A 26,936-nucleotide genomic window follows, 5' to 3' on the forward strand; every position below is an offset into this window, starting at 1 on the left:
ACACCTGAGTGTTTTTATGCTCGATTGGATAAAGAGCGGAGAATTAAGGGAAAATGGGAGAGGACGAAAGGACATGAGCTGAGCGTAGGAAACTGGGGAAACAGCGAGGTCTGCTCAGATTCCTCTCGGCATCCCTCACGTGGAGATAAGGAGGTTCCTTTCCTCTGGGTACAAGGAGGGCACCTCTCACATGATCCGCTTCAGAGGAAGGTCAGAAAGTCCCTCCTCCGTATGCCATTCTCAGTTTCCTTCAGTTTCAAATATTCCATAGGCCAAAGTGCTATATTTGGGGGTAGCATGTCCTGAACCCCATCAAAAGAAAACAGTCCAGGTAAAAACGAAATTCCCTTTGTACCCCACCCAAGTGGCATCCTTACATGCTCTCAGAGAACTCTGTCCCGTTCCTTTACTGCACTTCCTCCAGTTGTCGTTACACACTTGTTACTGTGATTATTTGATTATCCTGTTTGTCTCCTCCTGTAGCCTGTAAGCTCCAGAAGGGCGGGACCACGTCTATTTTTGCTCTCCACCGTGTTCCCAGTGCCTGGTAGAGTAGACACTTAACAACGACTAATGAATATGTTAATGTAAGGACAGGGAACGGAAAGGCTTCACTGGAAATTTCAGAGCCTGCGCAATGAACGGATGCATAAAATATGTGTATAACTAAGCATGTGGTGTAAAAAGAGTTCATTCACTCCAAAATGTTTAAACGTACGTTGGGTAATGTGTTAGAGGCTGAGTACAGCCATGGTGAGCAAGGTTAAACCTCACTGGCTTTAAATCACAACAGTATAGTAGGTAGGATATTTTGGCTATATGCCCTTGGCTTCAATTTCATCTAGGCTACCCTCCCACTTGCCCATTTCAACCCTTTGTTCATTTTCACTTTGCCAGGGCCACCCCTGGGTCCCAAACAAATGTGGCTCCTGTCTGTATAAACCCTAACTCCCCCTCCTTCCTTCTCTATGGCTTGTTAGCCATAAAACATTCTGGTGGCCTGATCTCACGATTCCCCGCAAGAAATACTCCACTGGCCAGAGTGACCAGCCACCCAGGCTGCCCTCTTAGAACTGGGGCCTGGCCACAGGGCCCCGGGAAGACCCCTAAGGGGGTAAGTACCAGAGCCTCTGGGGCATCTGGTCAACGTCACGTGCAGGTTTCGGGAGAAGGCACTTCAAAGCCTGGGGCCCCTGTTTTCTCCAGGTAGTCCTCTGCTTGGCTTTCTGGACCTCTCAGTTTCACACTCAAGCTCCAGGAGTGACATGCAAGAGGGCTGTGAGCAAGAACCGTCCATTCTATCAGCGGGGCTTCAAATGGAGTGGGCTCACCTTTGTATCCTGCTAGAGAGAGCAGAAAAGCACAGCTGTAGGCAAGTGTTTCCCATTTTCTGTATTCATCCAGATCATCTTCCCCACTGGGCACTTTCAACACTATTTTCCTTCAGTTTTCCTGGTTATTTGACCTCCTTAGTTATAGACTCTACCGATGGCTTGCTTCATGCTCTCTGTCCTTTATGAGTCATTTGGGCAATTCTCCTGATTGCCAACCCCAGGCCTTCCCCATCTCCCTTCCTCCCTTGCAGGTCCCCTGGGCTTAACACACTGGCAGCATGAGGTTACAGACGATCCTGCCAGGGAAAGTCACCGTGCAGCCGGCCCCATTCTGTCAGCTCCCTCTGCAAATCCTCTGGTAGCTGTGACTGGCTTGCTCCGAATCCCCTTATGATTGGCAGCTTCTGGCCCTGAGCAGAATTTGCCCCATGCATTTTTAAGATGGCAGATTATTTTTACATCTTTAGGGTGGAGAAGGGAATATCCATAGCTCAAGACCCCAGATTTCATGCAGTGACCTGGCCTTCTAGATAAATTACAGTACTATATTGAACACTTAGACACTGTCTGTTTGATCACTCCCAAGGACAAGAGAGTGTACAGAGGATGGAAAAGTGCTAAGGGGTGCAAACTAATGTTTCTTTTTTCTAGAGTAGCAAGGGAAATGCAATAGTTTTACGCTTCAGAAAATGTCCTGTTTTTAAGACATATTCCCAGAGGTGCAGAGCTAAATGGATTCAGTGAACCTTGGGATATAAATGTAGGCTTTTCACTGAAACCCCAGACCTCAAGACCACTTTGATTGGTCAGTTATCACCACTACTCTCCATTGCCAGGTTGAAATATTTATTGAAAAATTGAAAACACAGATGCAATGTATTATACAAAGAAAAGTCTTAATACCATAATAAAAGTACTGTTGGAAGGAAACAAAGCCAGTGGCTACCTGCCCTGGGAAGGTAGGCACTCAGTGAAAAATGAAATTCATTTATAGGAACTATTCTAATGGAAAACTGGGGAAAAGGTTAAAAACAGAAGAAAAAACCCAATCCCATCCCTGAAAACCTAAATGTGAGAGTTTGTTGTAAGTTTGAGACAATTGCATTATCACCAAGATTTATCTGAACCCCCTCAGTTTGTCCCTGTGAGTAGTAATCAGCCTAATTTAGGGCCTTCAAACCTGAGGTAGTTGAGGGTCACCTGAAAGACATGTCTGGAAATCACCTACTCTCAGAATCGGACCCAACGATGTTTGACCAATTGTTTCATGTTGCTTTGGCTCCTGGGGTGAGAGGCCAAGTTGCCACTGTGGGTTGCTAATCCTGTATTTGGTCTGGACCTGGGAGATGTGAGCAGTAGACAGCTGGCCCGGTTTGCTGTGCTGATGGCTGGCAGGCCCGAGGTGGTGGTTTTCTATGCAACAGGCAGCGCGGTCTCTGGAGGACCCAGGATGGTGGAGAGAGGGCAAAGCCAGGCTGGTTGGAAGGCCAATGCCAGGACTGAAGGCTTTCACTGGCAGAAAGGATTTCCAGAGACGCAGAAAGGTGGTAGAAGGTAGCGAGAATATCACCACTTGGTAAAGACCAAGGTAAGTGGAGCCAGGAGATCCAGACTAAGGAGCTGCCCAAGAAGCAGGCAGCAGCACCCAGGTGCGAGCCCAGAACCGGCTTCTCAGTGAGAGGCCGAAGCAAACCAACCGGCCTGGAGACACGCACTCGTGATCCCCGTGGTACCCGGTGTAAACCCTGCTGTCTGCCTTGGCAGCTCAGACACTTCCAAGAAAGGATGCTCTGGACAATGGTTCTTCCAGCCACTGGGTCAGGGACTCAAATTCAGGTAGGATCCTAGGGATCCTGCTGTGGGCAGCAGAATCAGCAAACAATCTAAATTCGAGTCTCATTGAAACTCCGTGCTCAGATATAAATAACCCCACAAAGGTAGGTCTTTCCTTCAATTTTTGTTCCTTATTATGTACACTCATATCCTTCCTTACTCTAGAGATATGAGACACTGTGCTACACAATTAAAATACTGGATACGGCTGTATTTTGGCCTCTCGTCAACCCTAAGCCATCACTTCACTGTTGTCCTGCCTTGCTCTGACCCATTTACACTGACCCATGAGACTCAAGTCACGAATGATGCTCAGTGACTAATTTAAAAGGCTGTGAGGTTCATTTTTAGCCTGAGGATGTGATTCCTGTTTTAACCAAGGCATTTCACACCCAGGATAGCACACTCATTTTTAGAGTAGCCAAGGTACGACATTTTGATTTGCGCTAGAGAACGGACTAGCTTCTAAGTCAAGCGATTATGAAAGTAATTATACTAATTCTGACATATATTTCCTCATGTGAGACTGAATTAGCCTGTGTTCCTGTTTAAGTGCTTTCTTAACTGTTTTATTACTCCGGAGAAGCCCATGAAGGTTTTAAAAATGACTGTGGCTTCTTTTTAGAGGGAGCGTTACTCAGGGAATCCTAATCTGGTCCCATATACTAGATTTTTCCCCCATTGGTAATTTGGAGCACAATAGTCTGAATGGCTGAGATTCTGGAAGTGAGGACCAGCCACCTTTGGAAATGTTGACCCACTCTGAGAACACACCAATTGGCTTAACTGGCACAGCTGGGCCAGGGGTGCTACACATCATTCCTTCTGAGGCTTGGGTGGAAAAATAGTTGAGCACAAAGAAGCAGTAAACGTAAGACCAGTCAATTTCTACTGCTGCTATCTCGTTAGCCCAGTATGGAGATCACACATCTGAGTCTCATAATCTGAGCTAATGGGACGCAGCTTTTTGAGTGCCCTAGTTAGAAATTGCAGAGAAAGGGAGTTGGCGGTGGGGGCTTAGGAAGGAGAGAGAGTTGATTCACAGTGATCAAACGAGAGTCTCACAACCTGTCACGTAGCGACACTCAGCAATGGTCCCTGGGGACAGGTCCTGGGAAGTGCTTGTTGGCTACTACCTATGAATCGCTACAGATAAAGGAAGACATTGTTTGTCCAAGATGGGAAGGTCACTTAAATGCTGGGGTCCATCTGGAGGTGAAGAAGTGCTGGCGGGCCGCCCATCTCCAGGACATCGTTCATGCTCCTTCTGTCCTCATCCTGTCCACAAGGCAGCCAGGGCCCAGGATGTGTGGTTGGAAGGGGTCAGAGCCAGTAGTCCCCCTCTCTTGTTTTCCCTGACCCAGATGCCCTGAGGAACTTTCTTGCTTCAAGATCCAAACCGGCAACAACAGATCGGGATGGCCTCTAGGTCTTGTTTCCGATTCTTGAAGGCGGATGTACTCAGGCAGCAACGCAAGCCTAGCCATAGTCACACCTGAAATCCTGGTTGCTGCCAGCACTGCTGCTGATGGGGATTAGTCATAATATTCAAGGTACCAAACCAAGCCCAGGGTCTTTCCTGCTGGGAGCAAGTTGGCCTGATCTTCTGGGTCTGTCGATTAGGTAGAACATGGAACTATCTTCTTGAGATTCAAGAGGATGCCAAGGCAGACATTTGGAGAAAGGGATTGGAAACCCCTCACGTGTTCCCTCTTAGGGCCCTGCCTGGGTATGAAGGGAGGTGTCAACTTGACGGGCCATGGAAGATTCCTTCTGGGGGGAGGGAGTGTGGCTACTCTCACCGGCTGGGTTCAAGCATGGGATAAGGCTTTTCAGCCCGGTCACAAGGAGTTTCCAAGAAAGGTGGTCTCCTGAAGACCTGGGCTGTGTGCACCCTTCCTCTCCCTCTCTCTGTCGCCCCTCACTTGTGAAGGTGGGCAGAGGCTTTCGGCTGAGCTCCAGCTTTAGAAGGCAAGGCACTCGCTCTCCTTCCGCCCGACCCCGGGGAGTGGCCTCGGCCGACCCATACTCGCTCAGCAGGACACTTGGCTCGGGGGGCCGGCGGGGAGCACCGTGGCGAAGCCTAGGCAGCACCATTGCTGTGAGCTGCTGTGGTTAGGGGCCCCCAATAGCTCAGGGCTTCAGGGGCGATCCCCTGGGAGTGTTGGCTATGTGAGTGAAACTTGGGAAAAAAAGACCCGACCACCATAAGAAGCAGTGGGAATCCATGGAACTGCCAAAAGAGGGGGGCACTGCCTTGGCGTTCTCAGCCAGGACACTCCTGCTCTTCTTCCGACTCCGTGCAGCCTCAGGGTCGGGTCACGGTTTGGAATCCACCAGTCCCCCACTGTTCACAAGTTTGTGCAAATGATGAAACGGAAAAGGCTGAGAAGAAAACAGAAAAGAAAACGCGTAAGATCTTCGCTCTCCAGCTCAACAGCGGTAGCAACAAGCCTCCCACCCCACCCCCCAACAAGGACACCAACTGTTGGGGGTAAAACAGGCAGGACCTGGAAGGAGGTCCCCTCTGTCAGGGTGGCCCTGGGCTCCCCTCTTCTTGGCGGTCGGGGGGGGGGTAGTGAAAGAACACAGAACATGGGCTGTGGAGGGAGTCTCTGGAAGGCCGGGCAGGTCCTCAGGCACTGGATGACGGGCGTGGTGTGGACCCCCAGGGTCTGGCCCGTGACTGGGGGAGTCACACACACACACAGATGGGCAGCAAGGATTTACACTCTGACCTGTGGGACGTCGGTGTGACTCTATTCTTTTTCGGTGATCGCTTCTTGCAGCGTAGGTGGTGATGCTTCTGTTCCTAAAAGACAACAGTCACTTATGTTTCATAGTGTTTGGTGCACGCACGCACTCATCTAGCCAACAGAAACGGCCGCCAGGTTGGGCTCTAAAATACATAATCATAACCACCTATTCCTGGGTCAGGTGTCCAGGAATGTCTGGGCGGCATCTGTTCTGGGTTCCCAGAGTCAGTGAGCCCAATGAGAATCACGATCTTGCTTGTGATCAAGTTGGCCCCTTTGGATGTTCAGAAAAGCAGCCCGCACAGACTCCGGGCGACCAAGAGTCCCTGGGCTGGTGGGGTGAACCTTACTCCACTCCACACTGTGTCTAGCTCCTGACCCTTTCTATCTCTCGCCATTGCTACCCATCGCTGGCTCTAGGCAGCCAGAAGCTTGGATTTCACTTGCCCTGTCTGCTGGACCTTCACTGACCACTATTCATTCATTCACTACTCAACTTGATGCTGGCCTGAAACTAAACTCCTGGGGAGAAAAACCAGGCTAACTGGGTCTGGAAGGCAATGGTGTGAGTGAGTGACCGTTCAGTCTACTGGTCAACATTCAGGTCTTGAAAGATGACCACAAAAGCTTTCTATTCACCACAATGTACCCCAGTTTGGGGCTTACGGGTTATTCACCACTGGAGAAAAAAGATGCCCTGTGAATAGAAGGGAGGAGGGAGAAGTTCCTGGTTCCGCTGTATGGGAGGGGGAGGCCCTCGTCACACAGCATCCCCCCACCTCCCTCCCTGGGGGCTGTGCCAGTCCTCGGCCAGGCTCACCTTCCTCCCAGCCCTCGGCGACACCAGCGAGCTCATAATGCTTTTTCCGAAGCTCTCCCAGTTTTTGACGCTCCTTTTGCAGTTCGTTTTCTAGCTCCAGCACCCTAACCTGTGGGGAAAGTGGCCTTTGCTTTGAGCAGGGACCTGAGAACGGTCTCATGTCGACCTAATCCCTTTCCTCTGTGGTCCAGGACTCATTGTCTATGTTATCCATAGTTTACCCAGTCCTCAATTTTCACCCTTGTCTTTGCTCTAATTTCTCCATCCTCTCGTTCATCCATCTATCCCAATGGCTTTTATGCTTTCTCACTGGGACCCTCTACTGGAAATGAATGATACTTACAGTCCAAATGCCTAAATGGGAGTAGGGCTTATCTTACGTTCCTCTGATAAATCACTAACTAAAAACATACTACTCAGCTATTAAAAAAAAACCAAAAATCTTGCCATTTGCAACAACATGGATGGATCTAGAAGGTATTTTGAAAAGTGATGTAAGTCATAGAAAGACAAATACCATATGATCTCACCTAAATGTGGAATCTAAAAAACAAAACAAACAAAATAACATGAAAAGAGACTCACAGATACAGAGAATAAACAGGTAGTTGACAGAGTGGAGGGGAGGTTGTGGGGGGTGAAATATGTGAAGGGGGTTAAGAGGTACAAACCTCCAATTATAAAATAAATAAGTCACAGGATATAATATACAGCATAAGGAATATGGTCAGTATTATTGTAATAGCTTTGTATGGAGACAGATGATTACTAGACTTATTGTGATGATCATTTTGTGATGTATGCAAATGTCAAATCACTATGTAGTACACCTGAAACTAATCTAACAGTGTATGTCAACTCTATTTCAATAAATAAAAAGAGAAAAAATGGAAAGAAAAGGACAACTCTCATGTTTAGTCTATCTATATGATACATTCTAATCCAGTTGTAACCCATCTCCGTCAACCCCAGTTCTCTGGAAGTCTAGGCAGGAACCAAGTACAATGGTTCTGGCATTTTTGAGGGGTTGGTATAACTTAGGGTTATTATTGTGCAGGAAAAGGTACAATCTCGCTAAAGGAAGGGTTGGTTCTTGGCTATTCCTCCTCCTCATTAATTATTTTATTTATTATTGCAAGAAATATTTGCTGAGTACCCATAATGGACCCCAGGCTCTGTTGCAGGTGCTGGGGACACAGTGGTGCACGGACAGACAAGGTCCCTGCTTACCTCATGGGGGGAAGAGACAAACTAATGAACAAGAAAAGACCTGATCATAAAGCAAATGACACAGGGCGACTTAGTGATAAAGACTAAGGGTGAGCAGCCAAGGCTACTCTCAGGAAGTAACTTTCGACCGGGAGAGAGTCATGAGGCGAGGTTGGAGAAACAGGCAAGGACCATTACGCCTGCGGCCCACGGGCCAGGGGAAGGAGTCTGGGTATTACTCCAAGTCCAAAGGAAGCCAGTGGAAGATGCGGAACTGACACGTCGTCATTTACGTTTTTACAATATGTCGAGGCTGAATGCATTGAAGATGGGCAGAGTGGAAGCAACTAGACTCAGTAAGGTGGCTCGTATTTTTTGCTTTTTAAACTTTTTATTATGGAAAATGTAAAACATACACAGAAGGATGGAGACTGGTACAGTGAACCCCACCATGTGCCTTTCATGTTATTCCATCAACTACCAACTCGTGGCCAGACTTGTCTCAGCAATACTCTTTCCTGTTCTCCCTGCCCCACCACGGGATAATTGTAAAACACACACTTGCATACAATATAGGTAAGCTGCTTCTGCAGTAGCTCAGCAGAGACAAGTGGCTTAGACTAGGTTAGGGAGATGGAAGAGTGGAAAGGTTAAGGCTATGTTTTAGAGACTGAGAGTTGACAGGACTTGCTGGTAGGTTGCATGTGGAGGGGGAGGGAGAGGAACCAAGGACGACTCCCAGGTTTGGGGCTCAGCACCCAGGTGGGTGGTGGTGGTGCCATTTACTGCGATGGAGAAAACCAGGGGAGGGACAGATGTGGGTGAGAGGGAAACCAAGAGACCTGTTTTGGACACATTAAGTCTGGATGCCTGTACTTCTTGGGCATGAAGTGGAGACATCACGTAGGCAATTGAGCAAGTACAGAGCTCAAAGAGAAGAACGTGGGGACCTAAGTTGGGGAGAAGAATGGGGTATTTGTCGGCATATAGATGGTATTTAAAGTCAAGAGGGATGGGATGAGAACAGTAAGCAGGAGGGTGTAGGCGGAGGAGACTCAGGCCTGAGCCCAGTTCTTTCAGTGTCTACAGACATCTGGCACATGACTTTTCCTAAAAGTCCTGAGTGACCCACCTATAGACTTCACCAGTCTCAATCTGGACTTTACCCCAGGCCTGTGACCAGAAATTCTAGAACAAGGATGTCAGGTATTTTCCAGGATCCTATTTTGCATGGCATAACTTTACTAAAACTGAGAAATGGCGTTGCCTTTGATGGGTTAACAGTGGACTGACTTTTTAAAAAAAAAACCCTGAAGGTCATATACAAATAATTCATATTGAAAGTTTTCAAAAAATTGTCAATATAAGACTATTAAATACCAGTTTATGGTCTGCTTAGGAGAGAGCTGATAACATTTTGAGGGATGCCAGACCAAGACGGGTGGGCAAGAGTTAAGATTCTGATCTTTACTAATCACCTCTGTCCACCTCCGCTGTTTCTTCCAGCATCACTTACGTTCATTCTTGGGGTGCAATGTACCTCTGTGTTCATTTCCCCCGCGAGTTTCTCTCTGACTTCTCCCCATGGGAATAATATTTGGGGTCAGTGTTATAGGCAGTAGAGTCTGACCAGACTTAGAGATGGAGTTCCTACCTGGGAATCCATCTCCTGGCGTTTGATCTGGGTCAGCGTCATGCTTGAGAAGTCCATGCTGTCTGCAATGATGGAAATAGGAGGGTCTTGTCGAATGACACCCCAGCTGACACTTACCTGAGAGGCGGCCGGTGCCAACGCTCTGCTGAAATGCTTGGTTTGTCATTTACCAACACACGTGTGAATGTAAGTGAGGGGTGGAGAGGGAGGAAGGCAATGACAGGGTAACTAGGGTCAGACCCCACCCCAGTGGACAATCAGGCCTGTGGAGTCATTTCTCTGAATTCAGAGAAATAGCCAAATGGAAAATCTAGCTAAGGCCTGTCCCCAGAGTCATCAATAGCATGCTTATGTGGTGTCTCAACTTTTGAGAAGGTAAGTTTGAATGTACAAAGATGAAAAATAAGAGAGAATTTGGGAACAGGACTGTGGGAAATCGGAATCGTGGAGAAGAATGTAATGAGCAGCCACATAGGATGGATGAGAAAAGCATTGCTTCTGAAAGGCTACCTGTGTCCTCGATCTGTGATTTGCCGGAAATGGTTGAGGCCACAACTGCGGCGGTGGCCTGGTTCACGCCCCGAGAGGCCTGCTGCAGCTGGGTCAGGTTTGGGCTGTCCTTATCTGCTTTCACCTGCCAGGACCAAGCAGATTTAGGGTCACACAACATAGAGCAGCAAGGATGGAATCAGATAGTCGGTCTGATGGCTCTTGACAAATATATGGGCTCTGCTGTGGTCACCAATCAACTTCTCAAAAATCGCTACCTAGGGGGTCAACTCCTGGCATCTCTCTCTAACATCAAAAATCATTCCTGGGGCTTCCCTGGTGGCGCAGTGGTTAAGAATCCGCCTGCCAATGCAGGGAACACGGGTTTGAGCCCTGGTCCAGGAAGATCCCACATGTCATGGAGCAACTAAGCCCGTGCGCCACAACTACTGAGCCTGCGCTCTAGAGCCCACGAGCCACAGCTACTGAGCCCATGAGCCACAACTACTGAAGCCCGCGTGCCTAGAGCCTGTGCTCCGCAACAAGAGAAGCTACTGCAATAAGAAGCCTGTGCACCGCAACGAAGAGTAGCCCCTGCTCACTGCAACTAGAGAAAGCCCGCACGCAGCAAAGAAGACCCAACGCAGCCAAAAATAATAAATAAATTAAATAAATAAATTAAAAAAAAAATCATTCCTGGCTTATTTGCTTGGTGGCCTCGAACTCTAGCTTTATCACTTATTTTGGGACAACAATAAATAAGGACAGTAAAAGGACACTCCCGGGGGAACTCTACAACTCATGGATTTTGGTGATGAGCTTTGCATTAGGATTAGCTGGAGCAATGGTTCAAATTTGGACCCTTTTGAAGAGAGGCAGACATTAATTGTGGGACTGCAGAGCCAAGCCAGGTAACCAGCTTACTGGGCCGGCATTTTCCTTATTTGAGCGCTCCTTGAATGTACGATTGCTCATCAGAGGTCGGCATGGCTGGACCCTTAAAGGCCACTTGCAATAAAAATGATGACGCCAAAAGGCATGCACATGGAGAGGTGGGTTAGAGGGGCTCCCTGCCGAAAGGCTTTTAGGGGACCCTTGGAGACAGAATTTTTATCTGGGACTCAACTTACCTGGATGCTGGATAAATAATCAGTTCTTGGGGCCAGTGCCATGGTCCAGGTATATTTTCTAACCCAGTCAGAACTTACAGTGTCCTGGAGAGCCCAACACAGGTCCTACCTTGGATGCGGCCACAAGCTGGGCGGTGCTAGCAGCAATTTCATGCGAACAGACCATCAGCTCCTCGAATTTCCCTCGGCCTTGTACCACCAGATCAGCTGCATCCCTGAGAGTCAGGAGACAACCAGACGGGTTATGCAACTGACAGCTGCAACCCCTAATGATCTCACCTTTAGACCACTCTCATCACCCTGGCAGACAGGGAGCCCAGCCTGCCTGCCCCACCCCCTGTGTTGCTCCAGGAGACCCAGACTCCTTTTTTTTTTTGAAATTTATTTAAATTTTTTTTATACAGCAGGTTCTTATTAGTTATCTATTTTATACATATTAGTGCATACATGTCAATCCCAATCGCCCAATTCATACCACCACCACCACCCCCCGCTTTCCCCCCTTGGTGTCCATACGTTTGTTCTCTACATCTGTGTCTCTATTTCTGCCTTGCAAACCGGTTCATTTGTACCATTTTTCTAGATTCCACATATATGCGTTAATATACAATATTTGTTTTTCTCTTTCTGACTTACTTCACTCTGTATGACAGTCTCTAGGTCCATCCACGTCTCTACAAATGACCCAGTTTTGCTCCTTTTTATGGCTGAGTAATATTCCATTGTATATATGTACCACTTCTTCTTATATTCAGACCCAGACTCCCTTTTAAACTTTCAGTCCTATTAACTTCCCTATCAACAGTTCATTTCTAGGGGGCAGATTTTTCCCCTTAGTTGTTCTCTGGGGTGGATCACTGGAAAGCAGGGTGAAGGTGAGGAGCCTTGGGACGGATGGATACTTACACCATGACAGTGGCTCCCCAGCCCACAGCTTTAGAGGCTGAGATAAGTCCTTCCGTCCATCGAGAATTCTTGGCATAAAACTCTTTAGGGGATGCTGTACCCTAGGGAAGTGAAAAATACTATTAGCTATCTTTTATTGTGTGCCTACTATGTGCCAGGTGCTTTTATATATATTATCCCATGCAGTCTTCACAGTAACCTCGAGGGGTGAGCATTATTATTCCCATTTTTACAGATGAGAAAACTAACATTCAGAGTGGCAAAAATACTTTCCCTAAGGACATGCAGGAAATAAATGGAAATAAATCCTAGGCTTTTCTGACTCCAAAGCCTATAGCATTTCTATCACATCCCAATATCTCTATATTGTATATATAAGAATATATATATTATTTATATATATATATACAAATAACTTATGATCTGAGGGGAGTCTAGCCGCTCTCTGTGATTTGCCAAAAGAGGACAGTGAGAACACAGTGAGTGATTAAAAAAATAATTGCTGAGGGGTGGGGGAGGGAATTGGAGGAAGGGAGCCAAAAGGTGTAACTTCCAGTTATAACATAAATAAGTACTAGGGATGTAATGTACAACGTGATAAATATAATGAACACTGCTGTATGTTATACATGAAAGATACTGAGACTAAATCCTAAGAGTTCTCATCACAAGGAAAAAACTTTTTTTGTTTCTTTCATTTTGTATCTATAAGAGATGACAGTTGTTCACTAAACTTACTGGGATAATTGCTTCATATGCGTAAGTCAAAGCATTATGTTGTACACCTTAAACTGATACAGCGCTGTGTGTCAATTGTATCTCAATAAAACTGAAAGAAAAATATAGTAATTCCTACTTGGAATTTTAAAATGCTTTTATGCTTCAGAAGTACCTGACAGTCTGAGAATCTACAGATACTCCTTGCTCAGTCCCTCTTTCTATTTTGGGGGCAGAAAACATCACCTCTCAGACTGATAAAAAGCGCCACCAAAGCAGATATAGCTTTGTTCTTTTTTTTTTTTGAATTTTATTTATTTTTTTATACAGCAGGTTATTAGTCATCAATTTTATCCACATCAGTGTCAATCCCAATCGCTCAATTCATCACACCACCATCCCCACACCCCCGCAGCTTTCCCCTCTTGGTGTCCATATGTTTGTTCCCTACATCTGTGTCTCAACTTCTGCCCTGCAAACCGGTTCATCTGTACCATTTTTCTAGGTTCCACATATATGCATTAATATACGATATTTGTTTTTCTCTTTCTGACTTACTTCACTCTGTATGACAGTCTCTAGATCCATCCACATCTCAACAAATGACCCAATTTCGTTCCTTTTTATGGCTGAGTAATATTCCATTGTATATATGTACCACACCTTCTTTATCCATTCGTCTGTCGATGGGCATTTAGGTTGCTTCCATGACCTGGCTATTGTAAATAGTGCTGCAATGAACACTGGGGTGCATGTGTCTTTTTAAATTATGGTTTTCTCTGGGTATATGCCCAGTAGTGGGATTGCTGGATCATATGGTAATTCTACTTTTAGTTTTTTAAGGAACCTCCATACTGTTCTCCATAGTGGCTGTATCAATTTACATTCCCACCAACAGTGCAAGAGGCTTCACTTTTCTCCATACCCTCTCCAGCATTTGATGTTTGTAGATTTTCTGATGATGCCCATTCTAACTGGTGTGAGGTGATACCTCATTGTAGTTTTGACTTGCATTTCTCTAATAATTAGTGATGTTGAGCAGCTTTTCATGTGCTTCTTGGCCATCTGTATGTCTTCTTTGGAGAAATGTCTATTTAGGTCTTCTGCCCATTTTTGGATTGGGTTGTTTGTTTCTTTAATATTGAGCTGCATGAGCTGTTTATATATTTTGGAGATTAATCCTTTGTCTGTTGATTCGTTTGAAAATATTTTCTCCCATTCTGAGGGTTGTCTTTTTGTCTTGTTTATGGTTTCCTTTGCTGTGCAAAAGCTTTTTAAGTTTCATTAGGTCCCATTTGTTTATTTTTGTTTTTATTTCCATTGCTCTAGGAGGTGGATCAAAAAAGATCTTGCTGTGATTTATGTCAAAGAGTGTTCTTCCTATGTTTTCCTCTAAGAGTTTTATAGTGTCTGGTCTTACATTTAGGTCTCGAATCCATTTTGAGTTTATTTTTGTGTATGGTGTCAGGGTGTGTTCTAATTTCATTCTTTTACATGTAGCTGTCCAGTTTTCCCAGCACCACTTATTGAAGAGACTGTCTTTTCTCCATTGTATATCCTTGCCTCCTTGGTCATAGATTAGTTGAGCATAGGTGCGTGGGTTTATCTCTGGGTTTTCTATCGTGTTCCATTGATCTATGTTCCTGTTTTTGTGCCAGTACCATATTGTCTTCATTACTGTAGCTTTGTAGTATAGTCTGAAGTCAGGGAGTCTGATTCCTCCAGCTCCGTTTTTTTCCCTCAAGACTGCTTTGGCTATTCGGGGTCTTTTGTGTCTCCATACAAATTTTAAGACTTTTTGTTCTAGTTCTGTAAAAAATGTCATTGGCAATTTGATAGGGATTGCATTGAATCTGTAGATTGCTTTGGGTAGTATAGTCATTTTCACAATATTGATTCTTCCAATCCAAGAACGTGGTATATCTCTCCATCTGTTGGTATCATCTTTAATTTCTTTCATCAGTGTCTTATAGTTTTCTGCATACAGGTCTTTTGTCTCCCTAGGTAGGTTTATTCCTAGGTATTTTATTCTTTTTATTGCAGTGGTAAATGGGAGTGTTTCCTTATTTTCTCTTTCAGATTTTTCATCATTAGTGTATAGGAATGCAAGAGATTTCTGTGCATTAATTTTGTATCCTGCAACTTTCCCAAATTCATTGATTAGCTCCAGTAGTTTTCTGGTGGCATTTTTAGGATTCTCTATGTATAGTATCGTGTCATCTGCAATCAGTGACAGTTTTACTTCTTCTTTTCCAATTTGTATTCCTTTTATTTCTTTTTCTTCTCTGATTGCCGTGGCTAGGACTTCCAAAACTATGTTGAATAATAGTGGCAAGAGTGGACATCCTTGTCTTGTTCCTGATCTTAGAGGAAATGCTTTCACTTTTTCACCATTGAGAATGATGTTTGCTGTGGGTTTGTCGTATATGGCCTTTATTATGCTGAGGTAGGTTCCCTCTATGCCCACTTTCTAGAGAGTTTTTATCATAAATGGGTGTTGAATTTTGTCAAAAGCTTTTTCTGCATCTATTGAGATGATCATATGGTTTTTATGCTTCAGTTTGTTAATATGGTGTATCACATTGATTGATTTGCGTACATTGAAGAATCCTTGCATCCCTGGGATAAATCCCACTTGATCGTGGTGTATGATCCTTTTAATGTGTTGTTGGATTCTGTTTGCTAGTATTTTGTTGAGGATTTTTGCATCTATATTCGTCAGTGATATTGGTCTGTAATTATCTTTTTTTGTAGTGTCTTTGTCTGGTTTTGGTATCAGGGTGATGGTGGCCTCATAGAATGAGTTTGGGAGTGTTCCTTCCTCTGCAATTTTTTGGAAGAGTTTGAGAAGGATGGGTGATTGGTCTGTTCATATTTTCTATTTCTTCCTGGTTCAGTCTTGGAAGGTTATACTTTTCTTTGTCCATTTGTCCATTTCTTCTAGGTTGTCCATTTTATTGGCATAGAGTTGCTTGTAGTAGTCTCTTAGGATGCGCTGTATTTCTGCGGCGTCTGTTGTAACTTCTCCTTTTTCATTTCTGATTTTATTGATTTGAGTCCTCTCCCTCTTTTTCTTGATGAGTCTGGCTAATGGCTTATCAATTTTGTTTATCTTCTCAAAGAACCAGCTTTTAGTTTTATTGATCTTTGCTATTGTTTTCTTTGTTTCTATTTCATTTATTTCTGCTCTGATCTTTATGGTTTCTTTCCTTCTGCTAACTTTGTGTTTTGTTTGTTCTTCTTTCTCTAGTTCTTTTAGGTGTAAGGTTAGATTGTTTATTTGAGATTTTTCTTGTTTCTTGAGGTAGGCTTGTACAGCTATAAACTTCCCTCTTAGAACTGCTTTTGCTGCATCCCATAGGTTTTGGATCGTCGTGTTTTCATTGTCATTTGCCTCTAGGTATTTTTTGATTTCCTCTTTGATTTCTTCAGTGATCTCTTGGTTATTTAGTAACATATTGTTTAGCCTCCATGTGTTTGTGTTTTTTACGTTTTTTTCCCTGTAATTCATTTCTAATCTCACAGCGTTGTGGTCAGAAAAGATGCTTGATATGATTTCAGTTTTCTTAAATTTACTGTGGCTTGATCTGTGACCCAAGATGTGATCTATCCTGGAGAATGTTCCAAGCGCACTTGAGAAGAAAGTGTAATCTATTGTTTCCGGATGGAATGTCTTATAAATATCAACTAAATCTATCTAGTCTATTGTGTCATTTAAAGCTTCTGTTTCCTTATTTATTTTCATTTTGGATGATCTGTCCCTTGGTGTAAGTGAGGTGTTAAAGTCCCCCACTATTATTGTGTTACTGTTGATTTCCTCTTTTATAGCTGTTAGCAGTTGCCTTATGTATTGAGGTGCTCCTATGTTGGGTGCATATATATTTATAATTGTTATATCTGCTTCTTGGATTGATCCCTTGATCATCATGTAGTGTCCTTCCTTGTCTCTTGTAACATTCTTTGTTTTAAAGTCTATTTTATCTGATATGAGTATTGCTACTCCAGCTTTCTTTTGATTTCCATTTGCATGGAATATCTTCTTCCATCCCCTCACTTTCAGTCTGTATGTGTCCCTAGGTCTGAAGTGGGTCTCTTGTAGACAGCATATATATGGGTCTTGTTTTTGTTTCCATTCATCAAGCCTGTGTCTTTTGGTTGGAGCATTTAATCCATTCACGTTTAAGGTAATTATTGATATGTATGTTCCTATGACCATTTTCTTAATTGTTTTGGGTTTGTTTTTGTAGGTCCTTTTCTTCTCTTGTGTTTCCCACTTAGAGACGTTCCTCTAGCATTTGTTGTAGAGCTGTTCCTCCATCTGGTACATAGCCCTCTGCCTTTTCATATTGTCTATCTTTCCGTGAATGTGGTTTTTGTTCCACAGGCTGCAGGACTGTAGTTCTTCTTGCTTCTGCTGTCTGCCCTCTGGTGGATGAGGCTATCTAAGAGGCTTGATGGGAGGGACTGGTGGTGGGTATGGCTGACTGTTGCTCTGGTGGGCAGAGCTCAGTAAAACTTTAATCCAATTGAGTGCTGATGGGTGGGGCTGGGTTCCCTCCCTGTTGGTTGTTTGGCCTGAGGCAACCCAACACTGGAGCCTACCTGGGCTCTTTGTTGGGGCTAATGACAGACTCTGGGAGGGCTCACGTCAAGGAGTACTTCCCCGAACTTCTGCTGCCAGTGTCCTTGTCCCCAAGGTGAGCCACAGCCACCCCCCGCCTCTGCAGAAGACCCTCCAACACTAGCAGGTAGGTCTGATTCAGTCTCCCCTGGGGTCACTGCTCCTTCCCCTGGGTCCTGATGCACACACTACTTTGTGTGTGCCCTCCAAGAGTGGAGTCTCTGTTTCCCCCAGTCCTGTCGAAGTCCTGCAGTCAAATCCCACTAGCCTTCAAGGTCTGATTCTCTAGGAATTCCTCCTCCTGTTGCCAGACGCCCAGGTTGGGAAGCCTGACGTGGGGCTCAGAACCTTCACTCCAGTGGGTGGACTTCTGTGGTATAAGTGTTCTCCAGTCTGTGAGTCACCCACCCAGCAGTTATGGGATTTGATTTTACTGTGATTGCGCCCCTCCTACCGTCTCATTGTGGCTTCTCCTTTGTCTTTGGATGTGGGGTATCTTTTCTGGTGAGTTCCAGTGTCTTCCTGTCCATGATTGTCCAGCAGCTAGTTGTGATTCTGGTATTCTCACAAGAGGGAGTGAGAGCACGTCCTTCTACTCCACCATACATTTATGATGAGCCAGAAACATTTTACTCATCAAAATATTAAACAGTTCTGGAATCTGACAAGTTCAAACTCAGGGTGCTGGCAGATTTTACTTTTGATGAGACCCTGCTTCCTAGAAAGCTGTCAGTCATTTCACTGTAACATCACGTGGTAAATGGTATACCTTCCTTCTTTATAGGTTGTTTTTAGGTTCATAGCCCCCTCTCTGGACCTTTGTCTCCTGAGCTGCAGCCGCAAAAAGGGATGTGAGAAAGGAAAAAAGAGGCTGATGACGCCAGCAAAGAAGCAAGATAACTGAAGTGATGATGTCAACAAGGGACGGAGGCAGAGTCTGTCTGAATCATTGCGAGTTAACTGTTGTTGGAAAGAGACGGCAGGGACTTCCCTGGCGGTCCGGTGGTTAAGATCCTGTGCTTCCACTGCAGGGGGTGTGGGTTCGATCCCTGGTCGGGGAACCAAGATCCCGCATGCACAGAAAGAGACATGGGCAGAGCCTACAGTGGAGAGTCAGCACCAGGTTGGCATTGCTGATTTGCCTGGTTTTAAAAGTCCTCACTCCCTCCTCCGAGAGCCCAGACTTGCAATGCACACTGGGCTTCCATGGCAGGTTCCAGTGACGTCCACCGGGGTGAATGAGCCTGCCGCTGGAGGCTCTGGCTGACTGCCCTCTGGGGACCTGGCCATACCCCAGCTTCTTTCCATAGCATTTGTTGACATCCATGGGAGTGGCAGCTGTGCCCTCAGGTGGACACACACGGCTGGATGGCAGCACACCTAGACCTCATTGAATGTGTATCAAGTAGACTCCACCTCTCACTGAGCTGGGAATCAGTAACCGATGTTTGCTGTGTCTAGGGCCCTCACCCACGCTTACCCGGCCACTCTCCACTATCTCTCTCTGGAGCTCCTTTGAGGCCACGATCAGGACCTGAATAGCCTGCATTAGGCTGGTACAGGAGCCAAGGATCCTGCAATAAGCAAAAACAACAACAAAAAAGTCAGGGACACAAAACAGATACCAAAAACAATGCGGAAGACTTGTTTTCTTTTTCTCTCCTGAACACAGGCAAACTTGGGATGGGAAAAAAGGCAGGGAATATTCTGGAGGTGAAGCTCTGAAGGAAAGGTGGGTGAGAGAGGAGACTTGATTGTGGATCTTCTTCATAAGGAATAGGTAAGTAGTGACTCTTGGGGTTTCTTTCCCCTATAATGCAATATTGATATCATGGTCATCATTAATACTGATACTGACAATTCCATAGACTCAGCCCTTCCCTTCCCTGTGGCGGCTAATGTTCTATTCTAATCAGTATGATCCAGTGCAGGAAAGACGGATCCTGACCACCTAGGTGTCACGACGCTCAGACTGACCTTTCATTCACCTCCAATTTAACTCCTGTGTCTCCAGCTCGGGATTTGCTGAGCATCTCCTATTAAAAAAGAAGCAGAGTTTCTCAGTACATCACAGGTACTGAGAACCCACTGGTGTCCTGCTACACCTGGGGTCCAACATCCTGCTGTAGCTGAGAAACCTAGAAGTGCCCACCCATGTCCTCGTGAGAGTCAGGAAAAGAACCCAGACCTCCGATCTACTCAGTGGGAGGCAGCTGGAGCTACAGTCTGTGTCTTGACATTTTGGCACCTGGGCTGATGTGCACAGAACTCTGAGAGCTACGGCACCATGCCAACAGGGGCAGCTGCTACCAGGTCCTCGAGGCAGGCAGCACACCAAGGCAGGTGCCTGAGTCTTCCATCAAAGGAGTAATACGTGACCTTTCCAACGGTGCCCGCTCAGCTTTTCCCTGAGACAACAGTTACCGCTGGTTTACTGAGTGCCTGGCACTGAGATCCATGTGCATTACCTCATTGAGCTCTTTACAACACCCCTCTGAGGAAGGTACTGTTAACATCACCATCATATAGAAACGGAAGCCGAATCTTAGCGGGGTTAACGTAACTTAGCGGTCAGTCTGGAACTCGAATGTAGGATGGCCTGACACCAAAGTATGTGATCCTTGAGGAAACTGCTCATTTTCCCTTGGAGAACTTTCTATTTTCTGTACCTCAGCGATCCCAGAGGATTTGGGTTTTGGTTTGTTTTACAGGGGGCTCTGCAGAGAACGGCTGAGATATACCCAGCGGGCAATGCTGCCGAAAGGTAGCTGCATAGCATCACTTCAGGTGATCCTGCAGAGACTTCCATACCTCTATTCTGGCCGTAGCGGTTTCAATGGCAGCGGAAGTGGCAGCCATCTCTTTGTCCACCAGGTCCCCCAGTTCCTCCTGTTTGATGTCCAGGCCTCTGGGCAGGAGCTCCTGTGAACAGCATCACGAAGGCGGAAATGACCCTTTGACCCCCTCTCTACCCTCCTGTGGTGGACAGGTAACCCCCACATGACGGCAGAAGGTAGGAGGGTCCCACCACGTAACACACTTCTGCACGCCGTGGTGGGACTTGTCTGTAACTCTCTACCACATGAGCTCTGCAACTCCACGCTCCTCCCGCCTCTATTCTCACTCAGAACCCACCTCTTTCCAGAAGGCCATCCCTGTCGAACCCCACAAGGCCATTCAGTTGCAGCCGCTCAGACCCTGACCCCACCATTGTGCAGCACTGACTGTATTTGCTGCTTGGGAGGTACTTTAAAAACACCTTCAGGGCTTCCCTGGTGGCGCAGTGGTTAAGAATCTACCTGCCAATCCAGGGGACACGGGTTCGAGCCCTGGTCCGGGAAGATCCCACGTGTCGCGGAGCAACTAAGCCCGTGCACCACAACTACTTAGCCTGCACTCTAGAGCCCGCGAGCCACAACTACTGAGCCCACGTGCTACAACTACTGAAGCCCATGCGCCTAGAGCCCGTGCTCTGCAACAAGGGAAGCCACCGCAATGAGAAGCCTGCGCACTGCAACGAAGAGTAGCCCCTGCTCGCTGCAACTAGAGAAAGCCCGCGTGCAGCAACGAAGACCCGACGCAGCCAAAAAGAAAATAAATAAATAAATAAAAAAATTCAGATGAGGGAATTCCCTGGCAGTCCAGTGGTTAGAACTCTGCGTTTTCATTGCCAGGGGTTGGATCCCTGGTTGGTGAACTAAGATCCTGCAAGCCACTCGGCGGAGTTCGAATGAGAGATGATGAGGATATGACCTCTGGCCCTGGTCTCTTCCTTCTCTGAATTTATCATTCCCATTATTTTAGGTGGCAATATTCCTACTATTCTAGGAATTAGAAGCTGCCTTGCACTGTACTCCTTAAATAGATCTGTATCACACTGTATAGAAATGGTTGATTTCCAGGACTCCCCTGATGGTCCAGTGGTTAAGAATCCGCCTTTCAATGCAAGGGACCCAGGTTCAATCCCTGGTCAGGGAACTAAGATCCCACACGCCACGGGGCAACTAAGCCCACGTGCCACAACTACTGAGCCCGCGCACTACAACTGGAGAGCCCGTGTGCCACAAACTACAGAGCCCACATGCTCTGGAGCCCATGTGCCACAACTAGAGAGAAGCCTGTGTGCTGCAACGAAGAGCCCACGTGCCGCAATGAAAGATCCTGCATGCTGCAACGAAGATCCCGCAACTAAGACTCAACACAGCCAAAAATAAGAAAAAAAAAAAAAAAAAAGGTTGATTTCCTTATTTTTCTTCCCCAGGGAGGCCATGCCTTATTCGTTCCTGTAGAACTACACCTGGCACAATTCACTGTACACAGGTCATAGTCACTACATCGTTATTGAATGAATAAATATATTATCTTCATTTTAGGTGTTACCTGCCCAGCTAGATAAAAACCCTTAAAAACAGGAAAACTGTGCTCATCCTTCTTTGACACTGCCTAGCACAGTGATGATCACACAGAAGACTCTCAATTAATAATATCCAGTGAATTAAATATAACTGGAAAGTCATTCAGAAGGTCAAGTTTTACAGTTCTAACTCTACTTTTCCACAGTCAAGTTTAAAGTACAGAAAGAACTGGCTTAGAACATCACTGATCCCTGAAGAAATCCCCAAGCGCTCATACCAAAAAACGACCTTCCCAGGGATAACACTGATGATACCTCGCCAATGGCTGTGATCCTGGCGAGGCAGCTCCTCATGGCTGTGCTGTCGGCATTCTCGACGATTCCTTCTTCCTCCAGGAAAGACAGATAGGTGAGGGTCTCCCTGCCATACTGCTTACAGGCCTCGGTCAGAGCTGCAGAGGCAAGGCGACAGAGACTTTTAAAGGCCCCCTGCTCCCCGTGCTGTGGTGGTGACCCCTCACCCTGGTACTTACAGTCGGCAGGCTCTGGCGGGGCTCTAAGGCAGGTGGTGCTGCCATGAACAATGGTGTCACTGGTCAAGTGGGCCAAGAGGGTTACCGACTGGAGAAGCCCACTGATATCTGCCAGGAGTTTAAAGGAAACTTTCTCAGTCCTGCTGGAGGGGTGGGGGGGGGGGGCGGTCACTTTCATACCTCCTTCCTCCCCGCTTTGCAAGTTAGACACACACGCTCCTTTCTGGGTGCCTAGGAACTGGTCGCCATTGCCACGTTCCAGCGTTTCGGACCCCTGCCCAGCTGTCACTAGCGACAGACCCTATCCTTCACCTCTCTTACCTTCTGGGCAGGCCAGATACTGGCTCCAGCATTTTTCCAGTTGCTCGATGCAGCTGGAAACAGACCTGACCGTGGAGAGTAGGTGATCTGTGAGAGGGAAGACAGGGCAAAGTCAGAGTCAGAGTTGTCTCAGCTCGCTTCATCCCTGTTAGTTAAGCTGCCTGACGGATGGCCTTCCCAGTGGGGGGCCCCAGCCCTGCAGGAGCTTCCCTAAGAAGCGGGAGGGAGGAGAGATCGATGGCCATGCTGGTACGTGATTCTCTTACTGTAGCATCAAAGGCTGTACTTCTGAGTCTACCTGGTCCTTTAGCCAAGAACCACGGCAATGGCATCACGGTCTAGCTTCTGCCCCTCATTTCCCATCACTGCCCACTGAATCAAATCCAGGCCTTCCTGTTAAGTCTTTCAAGGCCCTTGGACTCTCATTACTCTTGGGCTCAGACCCCTGGCTCCATGAGGGCTAATCTACACTCACGTTCTGCCCACAACACCGTCATTCCCACTGCTGTGCCTCTGTGCACTGGTCCACGGAGACTGAATCGCACGCACAGGAGTTAAAGTATGGGCTCTTGCGTCTCGTGGCATACGTGTTGTAGCTCCTGGCTCTATCACTACTGGCTGTGTTCTCAGGCCACATGCGCCTGCTTCCTCATCCGACAAAGGAGGAATAATAGTACCACCTCCCGGCATCACAGTGAGATTGCTGGGCCAAGGCACATAAAGCGCGTACAATCGTGCCTGGCATATTGCAAGCACTCGGTAAATGTCAGCTGTTTTTATGACTATTATTCCCCACTCTTGTTCCTCTCCACGGCTTTATGTCTCTCCTCTTCCTTCAAAACCCAGCTCATACCATCTCTGTGGAATCCGCCCACAGCTGCCCCATGTCCTGGTGTTCTCGCAGTACATGAGGTACCCAGTGTGCTACTTCATTTGCAACTGTTGGATTTCCCTACAGACGGGTTCCCCGCTGAACAAGATATCACAGTCCTTCCTGAAACACTTCACTGAATCGAGACCTTTCTAGCTGATAATAAAAATCACCCGTCAGCTGTTTCCTCCCGTCTGCCTTGTTCTGAACGGGACCTCTCAAGACTGTCCCCTCTGCTCGAAAATGAGCTGTAATGAGATCTGTTCACGGCTACGTCCACGACTTCACAAATGTCCCGGGCCTGGATGCTCTCCCATCTACTGTGCACCAAGGCCCTCCTCTCATCACGGGGGCTCCTCTGACTTCACCACACGCCCTGAGGACTCTGGGGCACGCAGAGTGGGCCCTTGCTCGTGCCCGGGACCCTGTGGGGATTTTATCGTTTCTGCCTCTCCGTGCTTAAGGATGATGACTCCCTGTCTAGATTTGAAGCTCATGGCAGCCGCCTCTGGATTCAGACCACACTGTTCTCCTCAGAGACACAGAGGCCCGTCTGTTCCTCCTCCTCCCGGCATTCAGAATTGTTATCAGGCCTCAGCTCCCAGGATGCATTTCATCAGCGTGATCCACGACCAAAGCAGTAGTTATCACACCCGGGGGTGAGGGGTGAGGGCTGGGCGGGGTGGGGGGGGTGTTGGAAAATACTACTGCGCAGGCCCTGTGCTGCAGAGCTGCCGACTGAATAGAACTTAGGCGGGGGGGGCCCTGGGCATCTCCAGGTGATACTGACATGCAGCTGGGCTGGGAACCCCTGAGATCAGGGTCTCACGGGATTCAAGGCCGACGCCGAAGAGCATTGGGCTGTAAGGATCTGGCAGCTGCAAGCCGGGCAAGGGGAAGGGCACCTGCAGATCCGGCGCAGCTGAAGAGAGTGGGCTCCTCAAACCGCCTCAGGGCCTCCTGCACCACCTGCTCGGCAGCCCTCCTCGACTCCGCCAGAAGCATTTTTCGTTGGTCCTTCGCGAGCCGGCATACAGATTCCTAGAGATGGTCCAGGGAAGTGAGAGTCGGCCATAGGCCCCCTAATGAGCCTCCATGCAGCAGCCACCTGTGACACAGCTGGGATTCCTGGCACCTTAGCTCGAGCTGCTGCTAATGAGGCCAAAGCCAGTTAGCTTGACACAGAGAAAAAGCCTTTAACTTTGTCCACAGGTGTGTGCCACCGAGCACAGGAGGCTATGGGGATGGACCACGGCAGCCCGTCCTCCACCTTTGGGGAGAGAGTGCCAGGTGCATCCCTTCTCATCTGCTCTGTGTGCTGGCATTAGGAGCTATGCCCACAGAATATTCGTCTTCGCGATCCGGCCAAAGGCCCCAAACCCCTTTCACAGTCCCCCTGCCTCCACGCATACACTGCCGAGGTCCATGGGTATGAAATTGGACTTGGTCAGCCCCAGTGGGCGTCCGTTACTTGCCTGTGTGCTGGACAGTTTGATCTGAGTGTATTCCAACTGTTCCCGAAGAGTGGACAGTTCCTCCTCTCGACAAGCCACGGCATCCACCAGGCTGCCCCGCTCCTTCTCCAGCTTGGCGATCTGGGCGGTCCATTTTACTTCTGACTGCAGGGCGACCGAGTGGGAAGAGGGAGTTGCTGGGAGAATTAAACTGTCCCCTTTCCAGAGGTCCAAACCCACCACTAGGCCACAAGGAATCTGCCCCTTCCCAAGGACACACCGATACCAGATGGGACCAAGGTGGGCCATGTGCTGATGGTGATGGATGCCGGGTGCCAGCAACATCAAAGCCAGAGATGGAAAGGAATGAGGAAGGGAAAGACAGATGACGCTTACCTGGGCAGAACTTTCCAGGCTGCCTTGGACAATCTGGAGTTCCTGTTTGCTGGTGGCAAGTTCTTGCTTCAAACTCTCTAGTACTTCCGTCTGTTCTTGCGTCTGAAAGAGAAGAAAAACAGGAGCGCTCCGACCTGGGTGGTGATTTCACGGGATAAACACGTGTAAAAATTCCCAAGCTATACTTGTGAGATTTGTATACTCTTTTATATAGAAGCAAATTTTACCCTGACAAAAAAGCAGGGGGAAGGTGAGAGCTTAGAATGTTCCAAAAATTCTTTTTCCAGCTTCAGGAAATGTCAAGGGAGCGGGGGGCAGGGGGGAGTTTTAGGGACATTTCCCAAATGTCATGCTTGAGCCCATAATACTAATTAAAGCAGAACCAGATCTTTAATTCAGGCATCACAACACCCGGTGGTAGGTATATTGCTGACTCACCCCATCCCACCGTCTTGAAACAATTTCCCTTCTTTGATTTCTAAGTGGTGTTTTTCAAAGAGCGGGTTGTGACCCATGAGTAAGAATTCACAGCTAACATTTTTAAAAGAATGCAGTAAACAGAGCTTCCCCCGCCAAAAAAATCCACATGCATTCACATAATAAGGATAAGTATTGCTCTGTGAAACTTTGATTTCCATTAGATGTATTTTTCACTTCGGGTCACAGGAAAGCGTGAAAGCCACTACTCTAAGTGTAAGGCATTCCATTTTATCCACCCGACATCTCTTTACTCCAGTCGGACCTGCCGCCAACCCCATCCCAACTCATGGGAGTTCTGGCTGTGGGTCTTTATAAATGCCACTCCTCTCTGACATCCACCTGCTTCCACTTCAAAACCTCGAGACTCGTCCTAGCTGATGAGCCCCACTCAACTTCAGACCCTTCAGCACGTCATGCCTCTAACCCCTTACACATGGGTAACCACGTCCTGTCCTATACGGTCCCTTGTCACCCTCCCACAGGGCTCTACCTGCTCGTGAAGCAGACGACGAGGTCTTTCAATCTGTGCAGTGCTCAAGGCCCACCTCCATCTCAGACAGACACCCTCCCCCCCACCAGTTCCCACCTACTTGTACTCACCTTTCGCTGGGCCTGGTCGCTTATGCGCTGGAAAGAATCCTCTAGCTCTTTTTTCTCTCGTTCCAAATCCACTTGGGCTTGTCTGGCCACGGACACCTGTTTGGTCACCTCTGCATTCTGTAAGAGAAGAACAGTGTCTCGAACTAGCTTATCTCCAGCATAAAGGCCATCTTCCTTCCGGAACAAATGACGGCATTCAGACCATGAGTGCCCTAGAGTCGGACACAGACATCACTTTCCCACCTAGAAGGAAGCTGTCACCTTCAGATGCTCAACTCTCAACTATTTGCCAAAATGATAAAGACGGGGGATAATGCTAATGCTAGTGGGGCTGGCACCTAAGGTGGAGCTCGAGATACAGGAGGCCAGGGAGCTGCGGTTTCCAAGAAGCGGTGGGGGCGCCAGCCCTGGAGAAGCCACGTGGCCCAAGTCACCGTCTCCCCCGTGCAGTGGGGCCT

At 47.2% G+C, this 26,936-nt stretch overlaps 1 protein-coding gene across 1 annotated transcript in view; it reads right to left on the reverse strand.

The window, feature by feature from the left end:
* Positions 1 to 2,163: 2,163 nt before the first annotated feature.
* The window catches only part of HIP1 (huntingtin interacting protein 1), a 151,470-nt gene continuing 126,697 nt past the window's right edge, over positions 2,164 to 26,936 (reverse strand). Inside the window, exons 16-32 of the mRNA XM_068565612.1 lie at positions 26,479 to 26,595; positions 25,399 to 25,500; positions 25,024 to 25,167; positions 24,454 to 24,589; positions 22,678 to 22,764; positions 22,357 to 22,464; positions 22,139 to 22,275; positions 20,281 to 20,391; positions 19,447 to 19,505; positions 18,950 to 19,043; positions 12,132 to 12,232; positions 11,335 to 11,440; positions 10,117 to 10,240; positions 9,607 to 9,668; positions 6,744 to 6,852; positions 5,906 to 5,979; positions 2,164 to 5,552 (exon numbers count right to left, since the gene is read on the reverse strand). Coding sequence (XP_068421713.1) covers positions 5,927 to 5,979; positions 6,744 to 6,852; positions 9,607 to 9,668; positions 10,117 to 10,240; positions 11,335 to 11,440; positions 12,132 to 12,232; positions 18,950 to 19,043; positions 19,447 to 19,505; positions 20,281 to 20,391; positions 22,139 to 22,275; positions 22,357 to 22,464; positions 22,678 to 22,764; positions 24,454 to 24,589; positions 25,024 to 25,167; positions 25,399 to 25,500; positions 26,479 to 26,595 — 1,650 coding nt within the window. The 3' untranslated portion in view covers positions 2,164 to 5,552; positions 5,906 to 5,926. The remainder of the gene's footprint in view (positions 5,553 to 5,905; positions 5,980 to 6,743; positions 6,853 to 9,606; positions 9,669 to 10,116; positions 10,241 to 11,334; positions 11,441 to 12,131; positions 12,233 to 18,949; positions 19,044 to 19,446; positions 19,506 to 20,280; positions 20,392 to 22,138; positions 22,276 to 22,356; positions 22,465 to 22,677; positions 22,765 to 24,453; positions 24,590 to 25,023; positions 25,168 to 25,398; positions 25,501 to 26,478; positions 26,596 to 26,936) is intronic.

This window comes from Eschrichtius robustus, chromosome 16 (genome assembly GCF_028021215.1).
Source record: "Eschrichtius robustus isolate mEscRob2 chromosome 16, mEscRob2.pri, whole genome shotgun sequence".
Taxonomy (NCBI): Eukaryota; Metazoa; Chordata; class Mammalia; order Artiodactyla; family Eschrichtiidae; genus Eschrichtius; species Eschrichtius robustus.